Below are 19,067 nucleotides of genomic sequence, written 5' to 3' on the forward strand. Positions count from 1 at the left end.
TTACTATTTTACTATTATTGACTCCATTTTATATTATTTAATAATATATTTTATGTATTTTTCACAAAAAAATCAAATTTACAATGTTTTTTTCAAACGGAAGTCAATTATATTATTTTAAAATTCTAAATGAAAAATCAAATGTATAAGATTACCATAAGTAGAAACCAATAAAATTGATGGTACATGCGGGAAAAAGTAAATTTTAGAATAGTACCATATATAGTATCCATTTATATAATTATGAAAATATACTTTCTTTAATCTTTTTGGGAATATTATCATTCGATATAATTTTGAAAATATGCTTTTTAAATCTTTTTATTATTAATATGGTATATATTATCAATTGAGTCGGACATATACTAATTTAGAAAATAGAAAATAATTTGGCATGCAAGTTAATGAAAATAATCAGTCCCTTATTTACTCAGAAATTTTAAGTTCCAAATGTTAATAGATGGTCAAAATTCAGTAATTGTGTGGAAATTGGTCTGTACTCCAGCTCCACCTTACCTTTGTCAATCCTCTTCATATAACTGTATCTTCCCAGTATGTTGGAAGTACTAGTTTTGCAGCTACTCTTTGGTTTCTCAAGCTTGATGATACATGAGTTCATCAAACCTGTTGCTCCTTGGTTTCACATTAACAACCTTAATAAATAGAGATGGAGCTAATAGACCTGTTTTTTGCTGCATCAATGCCAGTGCTCAAGGTGTTCCTCCTCACTGCACTGGGCTCATTTCTTGCACTAGACACTAATGATTTACTCGGAGACCAAGCTCGTAATAATATGAACAGATTGTATTCTATATTTCAGTCCAGCTCTTATTGGTGGCAACTTGGCAAACACTATTACATATGAAAGCATGATTAAGTTGTGAGTTTCTTTTGGTGCTATATAATTTATAATTGTTACATAATTATTCAATTTATAATTATAACCATATTCGTTAACAGTAAACAGTTATTTTTTAGATTTCTAACGAAACTTTCATCCTATTGTTTGTTGCTTAATTCGCTATCAATAGGTGGTTCATTCCTGTAAACATCCTCTTCGTATTTATTGTTGGTTCTTCTATGCTTGGCTGGTTGGTTAATCTCCTGACTAAACCTCCGCCGCATCTCCGGGGACTTGTTATAGGTTGTTGTACTGCAGGTAAATTGCTTAAATGCCATATTTATTTACACATTACCTCAACATGTAGATGTTTTCAGTAATCCAGAATAATCTTGGTCACCACTTCCTCTGGCGAGTATGTGAATCACGTAGGCTTATGTTGTCCTTGCACAACCGACAACACGTGCTTATTTATGTGTGAAATGGGAATTAATTATGTAAATTTAAGTTGGATCAGAAATTTAACTTGCAATAATGTGAATTTATGTTGCAGAGGAGAATAAACTGTTAATTCAATTATCCTCAAGTCATCAAGGACTTTCCTCCCAAGGAATAATTTGTTTTCACTCTCATTTGTTAGCCAAAAAAAGAGTGAGCTATGACGTTGGTAACATTTGACCACCGCCGGGCTGAAAATCAAAAGTGCAGCAGTAAACAAATGCCATAGGAAGTTCACAGTAGCACCCAATTACAAAATATACAATACCTACCTCTGCAACCCTGAAGGATCAATCCAGACGAGAAGTCGAACATATTACTAGGGGAGCAGGGGAAATGTTAATAATAACTAGTCAAACGACTTGTTACTATCCATTTTTACAAATGCTTGGACTCAGAGAATTGAAAGCACAAATAGTGTTCAAGCGAAAAGTTAACAAGTAATGCAAACATAGGTTGCCCTGAAGGGTGGGTGGATACAATTCTCACTACAAGAATATTTAGTTATAACGATAGAAAACTCCGTTGTTATGTTATGGACATCGGTTAGTAAAACTATTTGCTAACGGAATGACAACTAAGATATTCCATTGGAGGAAACGTTATGGGGAAGTCGTTGCCAACAAATTTATTTTCGTTACTAAATTTAACAGCGGAATAGCAGCAGACTAACAACAAAAATTTTATTACAGTCCATAACAACATCCCAACAAACCTAACAACCGATTATTTTGTTGATATTATTAGCAACCCTATGGCAACCTAATATCCGTTGTTAAATTTGGTGACAGATTTGCAACAACAAAATATGTTGCTAATATTAACAACCAAATGAAAACGAAGTTTTTGTAGTTAAATTTTATAACAAATTACCAACAAAAAAACCGTTGATATTATTAACAACTCTATAGCAACCTAATTTCCGTTGTTAAATTTAGTTAATTTAGTGGCAGAGTTGCTAATTTTAGCAACCAAATGAAAACGAAATTTTTGTTGTTAAATTTTATAATAAATTAACAACAAAAAATCCGTTGGTATTATTATCTCTGGTTAATTTTTAGTAACAAATTTGTAACAGAAAATGCGTTGTTGATTTGAATTTTATTTAGTAACAAAATATCCACTAAATCTTCATTTTGGTGACAAATTTTCAAAGAAAATCCGTTATTATGTTATTGGCCCAACAGATGCATAACATATTCTATATAAGATTTTTAAAACCTGGACAAATTTACAAATAAAGATAACAAAAGATAAAAGTCATTTTATATTATTGTAACGCTAGCAAACAGATATAGAAATTCTTAAATACCGATAACTAATTCAAAATGGGGCTAAGAGTTACAACATCTCTATATCCCTATACTTAAAAACGGATCAAACATAACATCCAAAGTTAGCAAATCTGATACACTGGTACTAAATCAGATTTTGCCAAATGAATGTAACCAAAATTATCAAGCCTAATAATTAAACAGGTACTAAACCAGATTACCAGATTTCCCCAGTGTTACGTTACATGCACACAAAGATTTATAATTTCTAGTCAAAATGCATATCAGACATGCTAATAAGTAGTTAAATACTAGTTGTCATCATTTTCACCATCTAAATTGGCAGGGGACTGATCACATTGAAGTCGGACTAAAGTAGCGTCAATAATCCTGGCCAACTGATTTTCCATTGCTCTCATCCGTTCATTCATCTCAAGTAACTGGTGCTTCAGCCTTTGATTTTTTTCTTCACCGGCAAAAGCAAAGGATGACGTGCAAGGCTTATTTTTGGACTGATAGAAAAGTCTTTTAGAAGAACCAACTCCATATACTCTTTTTTTCTTGTCAAGCCCTCCAACCGCTTCAAGAAATAATGCATTATTATCCACTGGCTGCCCAGTTGCCTCATGCAGTTCACGGAGTTTTAAAAAAGTTTCCTGCATTAATTCATGTTACACTTGAGCAAAATATACAAGTTTTGTTATACATCTACTGGTAATTCACGAAGTTTTCAGAGGTTGAGAGAGTTCATTTTACCATAATCATCAAATTCTTAACCTCAATTAATCACAAAAAGAAATAGGTAATTTTCAAACTTGGGTTTTTTGTAGAGAACTCAGGGAGTTTTCCGGTGTATTTATTTAGTACAATCCTTTATCACACAATATAAAAGTTTTGCTATACATTTACAAGTCTACTTGCTAAACTTAAACAAACACAAACCAGTCCAAGACAGGGCAAATTGCAAACATCAGCACACTTGTTTAAACTAGTAAACAAGTGGGCTTGCAGAGACGCGTAATCACATTGAATTCCAACAACTAAACCTAAAACTATACTACTATAGTATGGGTGCATTATTGACCAAATTTATGTATATCTACTTTTAATTAATTACCACAGACTCTCTGTTAACTCTATTTAAGCAACTTCCCAACCATTTAACAAGCAGCCCGCCCAACTTCTAAGGTATTTTAACACCATGAAGAATTTTTATTTTTTTATTTTTTTGTTTATCAGTGATATTACAGTATGACATGTGAACAAACTTTTACATTTTTTTACTGAACAGACAAGAGTGTCAGATTGATGACAAGCATATGTGCATATGTTAATCAACAGACAAGCATATGTGCATAAATATGTTTGTTGACTCACATATGTTTGTTGACTTTTTTTGTCAATCCACACGACTTCCTCCTCATCTTCACTCTCGTCATCCATGATATCATCACCCTCGCCAATAAAATTCTTCTTTTTCTTTACATGTCTGGTGTGTGTCTCATAAAACAGTTGGTCAGTAGTGGGGGGCGCTTAAACTGAATTTTTTGTAAAAACAAAATAGAGCAAATTTTAGAGCACAACAATTTTGTTTTTAAGGAATAATTTAAAAAATCCTGTGAAAATTGTATTATACAGCTTACCAAACGAGTTGCAACCAGCCTATAGGAAGTGGAACCACTCGTATGTGTTGAAAAGGCACCATCAATCCCGTTGTGCCGATTACTTCTTTGAATGAAAGACAATTTTTGAAATCCCTCAGATTCCCAAAACTTAATCCAGCTCGCATAAACATTCTTGTCAATTCTAGTATCTTCTTTCTTATTCTTTTCCCAGTTGGAACGAGCTACAGAAACAACTTCAGAATATTTCCTCCTTGCACTTGTCACCCAACCATCATGAATAATATCATCTTCTTGCTTCCACACAAAAAATTTCTATAATAATAAAAAAAGACAGATTATACAAAGTAATTCAAAGTTTTGATGTGATTCTCATATAAGTATATATATGATGTTTCCCTCGGGATCACAATTGACTTTACTTAACTAATTCTGCTATAAAAAAGCAAAAAGCAGCTGGTGGGGCAGATGCAGTCACTGTCTTTCCCTTGGTAAACCAATTTTTATTCTTTCGAAATGGATGATTGGAAGGTAAAAATTTTCGATGATTATCAAACCATGTAGTTTTTCCACCATTTTTAGGATTATAAGCATCATGATCATGAGCACAATGAGGACAAGCTAAATGACCAGCAGTTTTCTATCCAGATAACATTGAATAAGCAGGAAAGTCACTAATAGTCCACATCAACGCAGCTCGCATACGAAAATTTTGTTTCAAAGAACTATCCCAAGTCTCCACGCCATCTTCCCACAATATTTTTAACTCAGCAATCAGTGGTTGAAGGAAAACATCTATCTTCTGTTTTGGATTTTTTGGCCCAGGAACAAGTACAGACAGAAACAAGTATTATTCTTTTGAACACATCCACGGAGGCAAATTATATGGAGTCACTATAATTAGCCAAGAAGAATATTTTCTACATGTTTCACCAAATGGTTGAAACCCATCAGCAGAGAGTCCAAGTCTAACATTTCTCACCTCTGAGGAAAATGAGGGATGTGCTTTATCAAATTATTTCCACTCCTCTGAGTCTGAACAATGGCGCATCACATCTTCTTCTTGATAATGTTCGGCATGCCATCTCATATGGGTTGCAGTTGTAGGTGAAGCATACAACCTTTGCAATCTCGGTGATAGTGGAAAATAGATCAACTTCGTAAAAGGCACTTTCTTTTTCTCCTTCTTGGATCTGTTAAGCTTGGTTTTGTATCTTGCATGTGAACAAAATTTACAGGACTCCATGTTGATGTCTTCACCCCAATATATCATGCATCCATTAACACAATTATCAATATGCTCAAAAGGAAGCCCCAATTCTTCCATATATTTTTTCGTACTATAGAAACTGTCAAGAAATGAATTATCTTGAGGCAATATGTCTTTAAAGAATCGTGACGTCTGATCAAAACATGCCTCTGACCAATGATGGTCAGATTTCAAACTCAACATCTGAGCCATGGCAGACAACTGAGAAGTTTCAGAACCTTCATATAACTCTCTCTCAGATGATTTTAGAATATCATACAACTTCTGTGCTTCTGCATTTGGCATCTCTGGATCAAATCTTGGACTGGCAACATCCATCACCATGTTGTACATTTGGTTTTCCTCGTCTCTTCTGCCTTGAGTATTGGAGTAATGTGTAGAATATTGTTCTCCACTTTGTCTAGCAACATATGGCTCTCCATGTCGATCCCACACATAATAATCTCTTACAAACTCTTTCTTCAATAAATGTAATTTTACTGTCTCCGCGTTCCAGAATTTTCCATTATCACACTTAAAACATGGACACTGAATATTTGTCCCATTCATGGACGATTCTTGAGATATAACATATTCCATAAATTTCTCTAACCCACTTAAAAAAACCGAAGTTAAGAATCCTCTACTATTGATCCTTTGATACATCCAATCTCGACCATTATTCATATTGAATTTTTAGATTTCCTACAAAAAAAATAAATATTCACAACCCAACTAAAGTTAACAATTTTTCCGTAACATAACATGAGTATGGTGTCAATTTTTTGTTATAATTCATTGTTAACCATTTAGATACCAAAATCAAATGCTAATAAGAAAATTATAATTATACGAATCCAAACCAATTGAGCTAGGTACTGTATTGTACGTGATTACTCGCATGGCATTTTAAAAATAGGAAACTAATTAATTAGTTTCATTTTATCATCATACTTAGACAAAGGTTAATATTGACTAATTAATCATGCAATTAATTACCTAATTAATAATATGCACATTAGCAACATATATAAACAATATATAGTATCATTAATCATATATACACGCTAAACTAAAATATAGATCTCAGGTGATAACTGTAGAATGGAAACAAACGTTATCAGTCTCGGTATTTAGAGAAATATTTGCATCCTCCAGCGAAGGAGACAAGGGACCGGAGGGATAGTTACAGGAGGAAACCGAAAGTGATAAATGTATCATCTGAAATTTGTCGATCGTCGTTGTGCTGCAATTTGGGGAAGAAAAACGGTGGTTTTATCGGATCTGCAGAGTAGAAAACTAGGAGAAGAGGTTGGATATAAATAAAGATGAGATTGAATATGTATCAGCTGAACGGTAAACAGGTAGTTGGCATTAAATATACAGAGTTAATATACCAGCGGAATAATAACGGAATAGTAACAAAACACTTAACATTTCAACGGAATGGTAACCGATTTATTTTAACCGATCTAGTATAACAACGGATTATTAACGAAAATTATGTGAAAAATAAGGTTGAATTTCTGTTGGCATGTCATTACCTTTCCGTTGTTATGGGGTGGCGGGATTTTTTGGCGCCTTTTTAACTAACGGAAATATCCATTACTACATATTCGTCAATAATTCGTTACTAATCAATTAGTATACCGTTAGTTTTTCAAGTTTTTAAGTTCCGCTGACAATACGTTGATAATTACCAACGGGTTTGTTTCCGTTGTTATTTTCCCTTAGTATAAATACGAATTCTTGTAGTGTCCAGGGGCCCGAAATGCCCGAAATGTAGGGGAAATGTTAATAATTACTAATCAAATGACTTGTTACTATCCATTTTTACAAATGCTTGGACTCAGAGAATTGAAAGCACAAATAGTGTTCAAGCGAAAAGTTAACAAGTAATGCAAACAGAGGTTGCCCTGAAGGGTGGGTAGATACAATTCCTGGGGCCCGAAATGTTTTCGGGCCCATTTTTAATTTGAGAAAGAACTACCAGTTTATATAGTTCTATTGCTCTTGACCAGCATCTAGTAGTGCTTCAAATATTTACCATCAAGTTTATATCCACTTTTGAGATTCTTAAGTTGGCTAAATTATATGATTGTCTTTCAAACATTGCAATCTTATCGAATGTATATGTAAATGTGGCTGTGTCAAAAGCTGAATGAACGAATGTGGTCAAAGATTGATGGTAAATCTCAATGATTGAAGTTATCCAAGGTTGAATGGATTGATGAATCATATTATGCATCGAGAAAGTCATGCAGGAGAAGATTAACGTCCTGTTCCTTTTCTTTGTTTTGCTAAAGTCCTGGCCCTAAATAGATTAAAGAAACTGCTACTAAACATTTAATCGTATATCATCTGATAATTACAGGGAACCTGGGAAACATTGTCATCATTATCATCCCAGCAGTTTGTCAAAAGAAAGGAACCCCTTTTGGAGCGGCTGATGTCTGTAGTACATACGCGATGTCTTATGCTTCACTTTCAATGGCGGTATGTATACATTTTGTGTACAAAAATATTTTGTAACTCAAACTACTCATGACTTGATTTGATATGAACACAATTTTAATAAGATCCAGGAAGAGTGTCCTTGAGAAACATATGGCAAGAAGCATATGTGAAGCATGTGTGACATACTGTTAATTAGGTCATACAAATTAATTTCAATATTAATATTTTTCTTATAACTGTAGATCTACCATGAAAATGTAAATGTGCTGGCTGTTTCCACCACAACTTCTCTTTGCACTTGAAATTAAATTTTATGGTGAGGTACTTTTTTTGTTGCATTTCAGATTGGAGCTACTTATCTTTGGGTATATGCATATAATGTCGTACGGATATCTGTAGAGGAGAGCTTAAGAACAACACAGAAAAATAGGTCTCATGTGGGGAACTCTTCAGTTGCATCATCAATGCCAGAACCAATTTGCTTCAGTGAAACACTGGTTTCTCAAAATGATGCTGTGACATCTGAACAGAACGCAGAAATATTGCCCCTTGCTAGGTTTGAAAAAAAAACTCAGGTTTCTTACTGTTTAAGATCTCTTTGTTAGTACCTTTCTGTTAGCAAACTTATGTCAATTTTCTTAGTTTTATGTATCCGATTTATTGTTCTAAACACAACCTTTTAAAGTAACGAAAATCTTGCTTGCATTTACTGTAGTATATATTTTACTGTCGCTCTCTGATTTGGGAATCTCATTACAATGGGTAATTATAATTTTTAGTTGTTCTACTCATTAAAAAACTTATATATGAGTAAAATATATATTAACCTAACCCCAAGTATGTAAAACAATGCAACACCTTTTATATGGGTTCTGGTTTAACCAGCCAGTAAAGATACACTATAACAATATAGGTTATGGTCACTTCCCAAAATTTAGGTGAAAGCTAAAAATAAAGGAAATTAAAATGATTGACAAGAGTTATGCGAAGGTACATTCTAAATATTGCTAGGCTGCTGGCAGCATCATATGTCCTATTACATAACAGGAGTGAGTGGCAGAACCAGAGCCGTGTCTGATACCTGTGTACAATTAAAAAAAGGCCCAACAACCTGGAACAAACATAAACATATAAAATAATAAAAATCAACTAAAATGGTAGAAATTAAATATTTAGAATATATAAAAGAGTTTTATATTCAGAGATAGGTCTGTAAGAGGGCATCAATGGCGAGATATCAAAATGTGGATGAACAAATGGCGGCTTTGAATATTGAAGATGAGGAGAATGAGAGTCTAATTTTTGAGGGAGATATTGAAGAGAATGTCAATAGATATGAATTGTGCCTGGTTGGAAGATTTTTAACGGAGAAAAATTTAAACGTTCGTGCTATGAAGTCGAAGATGGCTAATATTTGGAAACCAACGATGGGCATAAACATAAGAGAATTAGAGCCAGGTATCTTCCTTTTTCAGTTTTATCACAAAGAGGATTTGCAGTGAGTTTATAATGGCGGTCCGTGGTCCTTTGATAATGTTATGTTAGCCTTATCGTCTGTTCCAAATGGAGAAGATCCAGTGAAAGTCCCTTTATGGCATCTTTCTTTTTGGATTCAGATTTATGATTTACCATCTGGATTTATCAATGAAAGTGTTGGTCGACAGTTGGGTAATTTTTTCGGTGAGTTTTTACAGTATGATGAGAAAAATGATGCTTCTATATGGAGGGAGTTCATGAGGTTGAAAATACGCATTGATGTTCGTAAGCCTTTGAAGCGCAAAAAGAAAATCACGAGAAAGAACAAGACAGAGGTTGTTGTCTCTAGTAAGTACGAGAGATTGGGAGAGTTTTGCTTCTCATGTGGGCTAGTTACTCATACTGAAAGGTTCTGCAGGAGGTTTATTGACAAAAGAGGTGAACAGGGAGCTAAGGATTGGGGAAACTGGCTTAAAGCGCCACCACGGAGAATGGCCAGAACGGTGAAAAGTAAATGGCCCAGGGAGGATGGGGATGACAGCTGGGAGTCCAGAATTGGGCGGGAAAATAGCAAGGCGAAATTTCAGGAAAATTCAAGTTCAAATTCTGATTTGGTGAGTAATGAGGGGCGTAATAATAGGAATTTGATAATTCTTAGTGCTGATAATAAAGACAGCTCATCAAGGAAGTTTGTTAGCACTAATTTCGTGGGGGGTATATCATTTTCAAATCCTCTATTTGGGCCTGTTGATGAGGAAATGAGTGGGCTGCAATCTGAAGAACGTAAAAGGAAAAGAGTTGGGTCTGATAATTTAAGCATAACGAATACGGAAGAGGCAAATAATCCAGGGTACTGCATTCATCATGAGTATTTTGAGCTGGAACTGTCAAGGGATAGATCCACCTTGGAAGATTCACTTCCTATAAGACGTTATACGTCAACGGCCTGACTTTGTATTCCTATGTGAGACGTTAGGTAACAAAGCAAAGATGGAATGGGTTAGAACTTGTATTGGTTTTCGGGGGATGTTGGTGATGGAAGCTCAGGGACGAAGTGGAGGTTTGTCTTTGTTGTGGAAAAATAAGGACCAAGTTACTTTGCTCTCCATGTCAAACAATCATATCGATGTAGTTATCTCAGTAGATGGTAGTCAACAATGGAGGTTAACGGGCTTTTATGGGGAACCGAACAGGAGTCAAAGGAGAAGAACCTGGGAGTTGTTAAGAAGCCTAGCTAGAGTTTCTAGTTTACCTTGGTGCATCGTAGGGGATATGAATAATATTGTAGCGCAGAGGGATAAAAAAGGAGGGACTTATATCCTCAATGGGTGTTAGATGGGTTCAATGGCATTCTAGAGGAAGCTAGTCTGAAGGATGTAGAGTTATATGGGCATCCTTATACCTAGGAAAAAGGTAGAGGTACAGACGCATTCATGAAAATTCGGTTAGACCGTGCAATGGCGACAAATAACTGGTTTGACTTATTCCCTTATGCTAAACTATATAATTTGGAAGGTTCGCCTTCAAATCACAGTGTTATATTTCTTGAGCCAGCTTGTAAAGTTACAGGTGTGAAAAAAAAAGCGTTTTCATTTTGAAAATGCGTGGCTGACAGAGCCACTGTGCAGCATCATTGTTCAAGATAACTGGGAAGCTAGTGGAGACTTCCGGCATAAAATTCAACGATGTGCAGAAAGCTTAAGTGACTGGGGTAAGGAAATAACAGGGTGCTTTAATAAAAGAATTAAAGAATGTTATCAGGTGTTAAAGCATCTTTGCCGAAAACGAGATGATCAATCTGTAAAACAGTACAGGGATACAAAACAGCAGTTGTTTTTTATTCTGGATCAGAAAGAGATTTTCTGGTGTCAACGGTCTAAACAACTTTGGCTCAGTGCTGGAGATAAGAATACGAAGTACTTCCATGCAGCGTGTAATAAGAGACAGAGAATGAATCGTATTGTTAAACTGAAAAATGAGTCAGGAGAATGGCTTGATTGGCAGAACGGACTTTAGGGACTTATACTGTCTTTTTATACGGATCTGTTTACTTCAAGGCAGGTGGTATTTGATGAGGTGGTAGATTGTGTGCCTCATTCTATATCAAATGATCAAAATGTGGAGTTAAATAAAGAAGTTACAAGGGAGGAGGTGAAATTTGCTTTGTTCCAAATGCATCCCAATAAAGCGCCCGGACCAGACGGGATGACTCCGGCATTTTTTCAGAAGTATTGGCACATTGTTGGAGAGGATATTTATAAGTTAGCAAAGTACTTTTTCACTACAGGAGAGATTCAGCGAGGGTTGAATGACACAAACATTCCGAAAAAGAAGAACCCAACAGTGGTAGGGGATTTGAGACTGATAGCTTTATGCAATGTACTCATGAAGATTATAACCAAGGTAATGGCCAATAGACTGAAAAGTTTTTTAAATAGTGTGGTGTCAGAAACGCAGAGTGCCTTTATTCCGGAACGTCTCATTTCTGATAACATTATGGTTTCTTATGAGATCATGCACTATTTTAAAGGAAAGAAGGTTGGCAAGGATGGATACATGGCCTTGAAACTTGACATGAGTAAGGCATATGATCGTGTTGAATGGGAGTTTTTGAAAGCTATTTTGCCGAAGATGGGTTTTTCTCAATGGTGGGTTCATTTGGTTCTCCAATGTGTAACCACGGTTGCATATTCTATCACTCATGGTGAAAATACAATGGGGCATGTTTTTCCAACTCGGGGGCTACGACAGGGAGACCCTTTGTCTCCATATTTATTCATCATATGTACTGAAGGTTTGTCCTCTCTTTTGAGGAAATATGAACTCCAAAAATGGATCCATGGTGTTAAAATATCCAGGAAGGCTCCTATGGTCACCCACATGTTATTTGCGGATGATTCGTATGTTTTTTGCAAGGCTGACTCGAAGGAAGCTTTGAAGGTGTTAGAGCTTCTGGAGATGTACGAAAAAGCTTCAGGACAACAAGTAAACAAGGAAAAATCCTCAATCTTCTTTAGCACAAATGTCATTCAATACAACAGGATATCAATATGTCAACTTCTAGTGATGACAGAAGCAAATGAGCATTCAACTTACCTGGGTTTGCCAAATGTAATTGGGAGGAACAAATCAGCATTGCTTGGTTATTTAAAGGATAAAGTTAATACGAAGGTTCAAAGTTGGGATGGAAATTATATCTCCAGGGCGGGTAAAGAAATACTGGTGAAGCAGGTGGCACAAACTTTATCAGTTTATGCTATGAATGTCTTTCTGCTACCTCTAGATATCACGAGGAATATTAAAAAAAGCCTTTCGAGATTTTGGTGGAATTCGACTCAGTCAAATAAATCGAAGCTATGCTGGATGAGTTGGGATAGACTATCTAAACATAAATATGCTGGTGGAATGGGATTTCGACACTTTCGTGACTTTAACATTGCAATGCTTGGCAAATAATTATGGAGGTTGGCTACAAGGCCAAACAGTCTAGTAGCAAGGATGTACAAAGCCAAGTATTTTGCTAACTCTGATATTCTTCACTCTGATCTAGGCCATAATCCCAGCTTTATATAGAGGAGTTTATTGGCAGTGAAGCAGCTTCTTACTGACGGAATCAGATGGAGAGTTGGTGATGGAACAAAAATTAAAATTATGGATCAGCCTTAGCTTTTAACAAATCAGAATCCATACATTACCTCTAATCCTGAACCTTTGCAGGGCGGTATGGTTGCTTCCCTCTTTTGTATGAATAAAAAAGTTTGGGATTTGGAGGTGGTGTCGGATGTGCTCAATGAGAGAGATCAAGCTTTTGTTCTTGCTATTCCGTTATCTGAGTCTAATTATGATGACAAGTTTTACTGGTGTTTAGAAGACTCAGGCATCTACTCGGTTAAATCTGCTTATCGATTATTGCAGACACAGAAAGGTGCTTGGAATACACAGGAAATTAAAAGAGTCTGGAGAATTCTTTAGAATATTAAAGCTCCGCCAAAGACTTTAAATCTGGTATGGAGAGCTCTGTCTGATTGTTTACCAACATTGACTCAACTTCAGTTAAAACGTGTAACAGTTCAAGATATGTGCCCAGTTTGTCAAGAGGCAGCGGAATCCATAGTGCACAGTCTAGTCACTTGTCAGTTTGCTCGTCAATGTTGGTAGATTTTACTACTAGATATTCAGTTTCAAGAAATTGAGTGCTTTAAGTCATGGCTGGTGTTTATCTTTGCTAAAGTCGATGAAAGGAAATATGCTAAGATCATTACCTTATGTTGGTCAATTTGGAGATCAAGAAATGATCTAATCTGGAATCAAAAATTCGTGAAGATTAACAAGACAGTTGCAACAGCAAGGCAGTATCTTGCACAATGGAAAGTAACCCAATGCAGGTCCTTTGTGACTCCTCTTCAACCACATATAGAAGGAGATGGAGCTTCGATATGGGTTAAACCCCAACCAAACTTAGTCAAGGTATCAGTTGATGCAGCTGTGTTTGATCATCGCAATCGAGTTGGTTTTGGACTGGTGGCCAGAAATTCGGATGGTGAACTGGTTGAAGCTAGAGCACTGTTTCATCCTAGTCTAGTATCTCCTACAGTAGCTGAAGCAATGGCGTTCAAAGAGGCTCTGAGTTGGATGGATAGGAAAGGGTGGCATGAAGCTGTTATTGAATCAGATTGCTTAATTGTGGTACAAGCAATCAGGTCTACTGTACCCATAAAGTCATATTTTGGCTTGATTATTGAAGATTGAAGGTGTATTCTTCAACGTCTGAAAAATATTGGTTTATTTTTTGTCAAACGATCTTCTAATATGGTGGCACATCAGTTGGCTAGAGAATCATATTATTTGTCAGGTTGTAGTTTCGATAGGATTTCTATTCCTATTTTGATTTAAAATTGTATTTCTATATATTTGAGTTTGTAATAAAATCCCAACTTTTCGTCAAAAAAAAAACTAAAAACTGAACTAAAATATTACAAGTGTATGAATAATAAGATATAATAATTTTAAACAAAGAAATTAAAAAAATAAAAATAACGTCAAACATAAACTTATATTAATTTATATAATAAACATCATTTAATTATATTAATATAATTTTCACATTAACTTTTTTCATTGAATATATAAACATTAAATATAGATATAATTTTTTTTTAAAAAATAATCACCTAAAATTGAATTATTTAAACAAATATAAGTAGACAAGTTATCAAAGAAAAAACTAGTGAAATATTTAATATTATTTATCTAAACTATTAAAAAAAATAATATTCTTGTTACATATTTTGTTAATCAATTTGTTTTCAAAAATTTTTGTGTTATGTATTGAAAACTAGGGTATATTAATTGTTGAGTTTATTACTAGGGTTCGTGAGTTTCGAGGCTCAATTTGACTGTTTTTGTGTCTCGTGATTCGATCTGCCTTAACAAGATGCCTACGTACCTTGTTGATTGTCAAGGATCAAGTTAAAAACGTAGTTCTAAAGGTGGGGTGAGACCCCTTATATAGGCGTGGAACACCTTGAATTAGATTAGATTTAGAAGACTTGGTGGGCAAGTCTCAAAATTAGAATGAATTTTAGAATCCTACAATGCAGGAAGTTGATTCCTTATCCTATGGGATTCCTTGAAGGCCAATCCTCAAAGAATTGTATCCTTAATTGGACTTTATTCATCAGCTGATTTATCCTTTATTAATTAATTACGAAATTAATTAATATTCGGGGCTTTGAGCCCTTTCTAATGGGCTTAACTGTCAACCCAATTCGGGTATAATTAATGCAATATTAATTATGCAATCAGGGTTTATTTTATTCCCTATCATTTGCCCCCCAACTAATGGGAAACCGTAAAAGGTTTCTCAGAAATTAAGTTCGTTTATTCCCTTACAGGTTATCGTTTTTGCGTAAAGTGTGGAGCGACCTACACATTTACAACGATTTGCCTTGTACGTGGCTTTGGGGTCGTTTGGAAACCTCCATATTACTTTCTTTACCTTATCCCTTTTATTTAGGAATTTTCTGGTATTTTTCCTTAATTTTTCGGGAATTTTTTCTAATTTTCAGGAATTTTCCTTTAATTTCTGGGATTTTTTCCTAGTTTCTGGTAATTTATTCTTATTTTTAGGATTTTTCCAATTTTCAGCCTTTTTTTAACCTGGATCCTAGTCGTTTGGTCGACCTGGATCCTCGTCAAAATTTTGGCCAGTTCCTGAGGCCTGGTCGAATAATTTCGACTAATATTCGCGAGTTGGATTTCGATCAGGATCCTAGTCGATTTAATGACCTGGATGCTGGTCGAAATTCTGGCCAGCTCTTGGGGCCTGGTCGAATAATTTTGACTCAGATTCACGAGCTGGTTTTTGACTAGGATCCTAGTCGATTTAACGACCTGGATTCTGGTCGAAATCCTGGCCATTTTTTGGCTTTACTTGAACTAATATGACTAGGATCCACGTCCAGAATCCTAGTCTAGTTTTTGGCCATCTCTTGGCTTCTGTTCGAAAGACGTCGAGCAGAATTGATGACCTGGATCTCGATCGGGGTTCTGGTCCTGGTTATTCATATTTCGAGCTTAATCCTAGTCGACTTGGTGGGTGTTTATAAGGCTCTTGTTTGAAAGATTTCGAGCAGGATTGACGATCTCATCTGCGACCTCAATTCTGGTCGAGTTGATGGGTGTTTTTCAGGCTCTTGTTTGAAAGACTTTGAATAGGATTCACGATATACGACCTCAATCATGGTCAAGTTGATGGGTACTTTTCAGGCTCTTGTTGTTAGGGCTAAACACGCGCTACTATTCATGCGATTATACGCGATCGCAAGTAATATAGAATTATTTGTAGTTCGTTCCCACAGGGACTGGTTTAGATTAACTTTGTGATTTATGCCCTTATGCAACAATGATATGGCTATTATTCAATACTAAGACGATAACAAATTGGGTTTTGATTATAACTAAGATACTACTTAACATGAAATAAAATAAGAGAGTAAAGGGTTGAATATTATATGAGACAAAAATGGGATTCTAACTTCATTAAATACTTCATTCAATAGCCTTATTATTCTTAACCATGGCATGCATTGGTGATGATACTAATCAGATAACACGAAACTTCTAAATGCCAACTTTCGTTGCACGAATAACATACTACCAGACATCCACAAAAGAGATAGAATCTGAATAGACACCAATTATATTGAGACCCTATATGTCTAAAGAATTTGACAAAATAATGGCTTAATGGACAAGTTATCTATCATGATTACATAGGGAAAGTAAGATGGTTAAAATTACCTACGAATCATGCATAACAATAACACATGAACCTATGATAGCATGGCAAGTTCTAAATCCTTAAATTCACTGTCGCTTCATTAAATATTAACACGCTATCTTATAAGTTTGCGATGCTCATAAGACGAATAAGCACAACCAATACTAGGTTATCATACAATCACCACACACTAAGGCATCGAAACAAATTAACTAAATAAATCAATAAGTAAATCCGCTAGAACCCCACGATAACGATTAGCCCATGATCGGACTCATCATCAATGTGGGTTCCGATGAAAGCATGGTATAATAAACGTAGTCTTTCTACTGAATAAATAATAAACCAAGTACGAAACAAGACTATAGGTTCACGAATAAGAAAACTAGCATCCCAAGTTATAACTTAGAACAAAGAATCACAAGTATAAACTAGATCTTCTTCGCCTTCGTTGAATCGTGCTAAAACGGTCTTCTTACGCCTTCTCCTTGTGCTCTGGTATGTCTCCTCTTGAAAAACATCCTTTATTTATGTATATATAGCATCCCACGCAAAGTAGAAGTCCTTCAGTCAGAAGCCAAGTAGAATCAGGATTCAAAGTTCCCGACCCGCGCGGGATTCAAAGTAGGTGTGGCCGCGCGCTTGATCAGCGCGGGCGTGCTGTGTCTCTGTAGTTTGGTCACGACCACGCGCTATGACAGCGTGGGAACGCCGACCTCCTGGATAAAATTCTATTTTCTTTCTTTTCTTGCTGCAATGAGTTGGTTTCCCAAGCTTTATTCCTTGGACACCATCCTAACACCATATTAGCACAAAAATAATGCTAATTCACATAAATCCCGGAATAATGCCTGAAATGCTAAAATACTAGAAAACACATTAAAACAGCAACAACTTGAGTATAAAAGCACAAATTCAAAGCTTAATAAAGCATTATAAAGTGTCATAAATGTCATTCAACACTTGTTCGAAAGACTTCGAACATGATTCACGACCTCATATACGACTTCAATCCTGGTATTTCTTTGGACTAGGTATTTGTATTGAGCTGGGCTTTTCCTAATTCAATTTGGATTTGGGCATGGGCTTTTCCTAATCCAATTTGGATTTGGGCCTGGGCTTTTCTTAATCCAATTTGGATTTGGGCCTGGGCATTTCCTAATCCAATTTGTGGATTTGGGCCTGGACGTGGGCCTGGATTCTGATCGAATTTTCGAGATCCTTTCAGGGTTCTCTGGAAACTTTTAGAATTCCTTGGAAAGTTCTGGAAGTTGGGCTTTTCCTTTTGGGCCTTCACTTAATGGGATTTTCTGTCCTTTTGTCTTCCTCTCCTTTCCTATATAAAGGAGTGAGTGAATTTGTTCACTCCTCACTCCTCACTACTCACTTCTCATTTCTCAATTCCCTTCATCTCTTCTTCTCTCCAAAAACCTTAGAGACTTAATGATAACTGTAGGTTGGAGATCAAGTTTTTCAAAGCTTTCTTTCCAGCAATCCAGTCCTATTTCGAGCATTATTCAAGGTAAGATAGATACTCTCTTACTCTATTAATTTTTCTGCACTTTTTATGCATAGAGTGTATGTCTAAAACTGTTCTTTTTTTCGGCTTTCTTCATATGGCAGATAAGAGAATAACCTGTTTGGCCAAGATAAACGTGGCCAAAAAGTCGAAGGAGTTCCTCGTTCAATCAAGGTATACTTCCTTGATTGACATGATCAACACCCGAGGGGACGAATATTCGTCCGACACTCATCTGGATGAGTTTGATCACGTAAACATCTTTCGGGATCCAAAGGAGTTGGACAAGATGAGATCTTTCTTCAGGATCAAGGAGCCATACAAGTTGGTTCTTGCAGGTCCGGCCGATAGGGTTTGCCACCGGAAGAAGGATTCCTTATGTGTCTTTAGAGACACCCTGAGGGCAGGTATCAGACTTCTCTTTCATCCCTTTATTCCAGTCTTGCTAGCAGATGTGGGTATAAGCCCTTGTCAACTCCCTCCAAATTCTTGGAGGTTGATTCTTTGCTTTTTATCGTAATGCCCCAAACATGACGTACCTCCTACGGTCGCCGTGTTTAGAAAGATTTTTCAATTCAAGAATAGGCCTGATAAGAATCCAGGGTGGGTTTCTCTGAACCAGCACCCCATCATTCCTCACATCGTGAATGGGAAGTCCATCCCTGATAACAACTTGGGGTGGAAGAAAGAGTTTCTCTATGTTCACTGGGAAGGCGGCAACTAGGGGACGCTTTTTCACACGTCCTTCAGGCAAGTTGTTGACAGCAGCCCAAACGACATCATTTTGACTGAGGAGGAGACTAAGGCCTTTAATCTCCTCACCCAAAATAACAGGACATCCCATTCCTG

General features: G+C 36.0%; 1 protein-coding gene and 1 pseudogene across 1 annotated transcript; both read left to right on the forward strand.

Annotated features, from left to right (window-relative positions):
• Positions 1–667: 667 nt before the first annotated feature.
• On the forward strand, positions 668–8,546 carry LOC141695400 (protein PIN-LIKES 3-like; annotated as a pseudogene).
• A 1,861-nt stretch (positions 8,547–10,407) lies between these two features.
• Positions 10,408–11,433, forward strand: LOC141695401 (uncharacterized). Its single transcript, XM_074499648.1, has 2 exons — positions 10,408–10,477; positions 11,033–11,433. The coding sequence occupies exons 1-2, from the start codon at positions 10,408–10,410 to the stop codon at positions 11,431–11,433; spliced, it is 471 nt and encodes a 156-aa protein (XP_074355749.1).
• The last annotated feature ends 7,634 nt before the right edge of the window (positions 11,434–19,067 follow it).

This window comes from Apium graveolens, chromosome 11 (assembly GCF_009905375.1).
Source record: "Apium graveolens cultivar Ventura chromosome 11, ASM990537v1, whole genome shotgun sequence".
Taxonomy (NCBI): Eukaryota; Viridiplantae; Streptophyta; class Magnoliopsida; order Apiales; family Apiaceae; genus Apium; species Apium graveolens.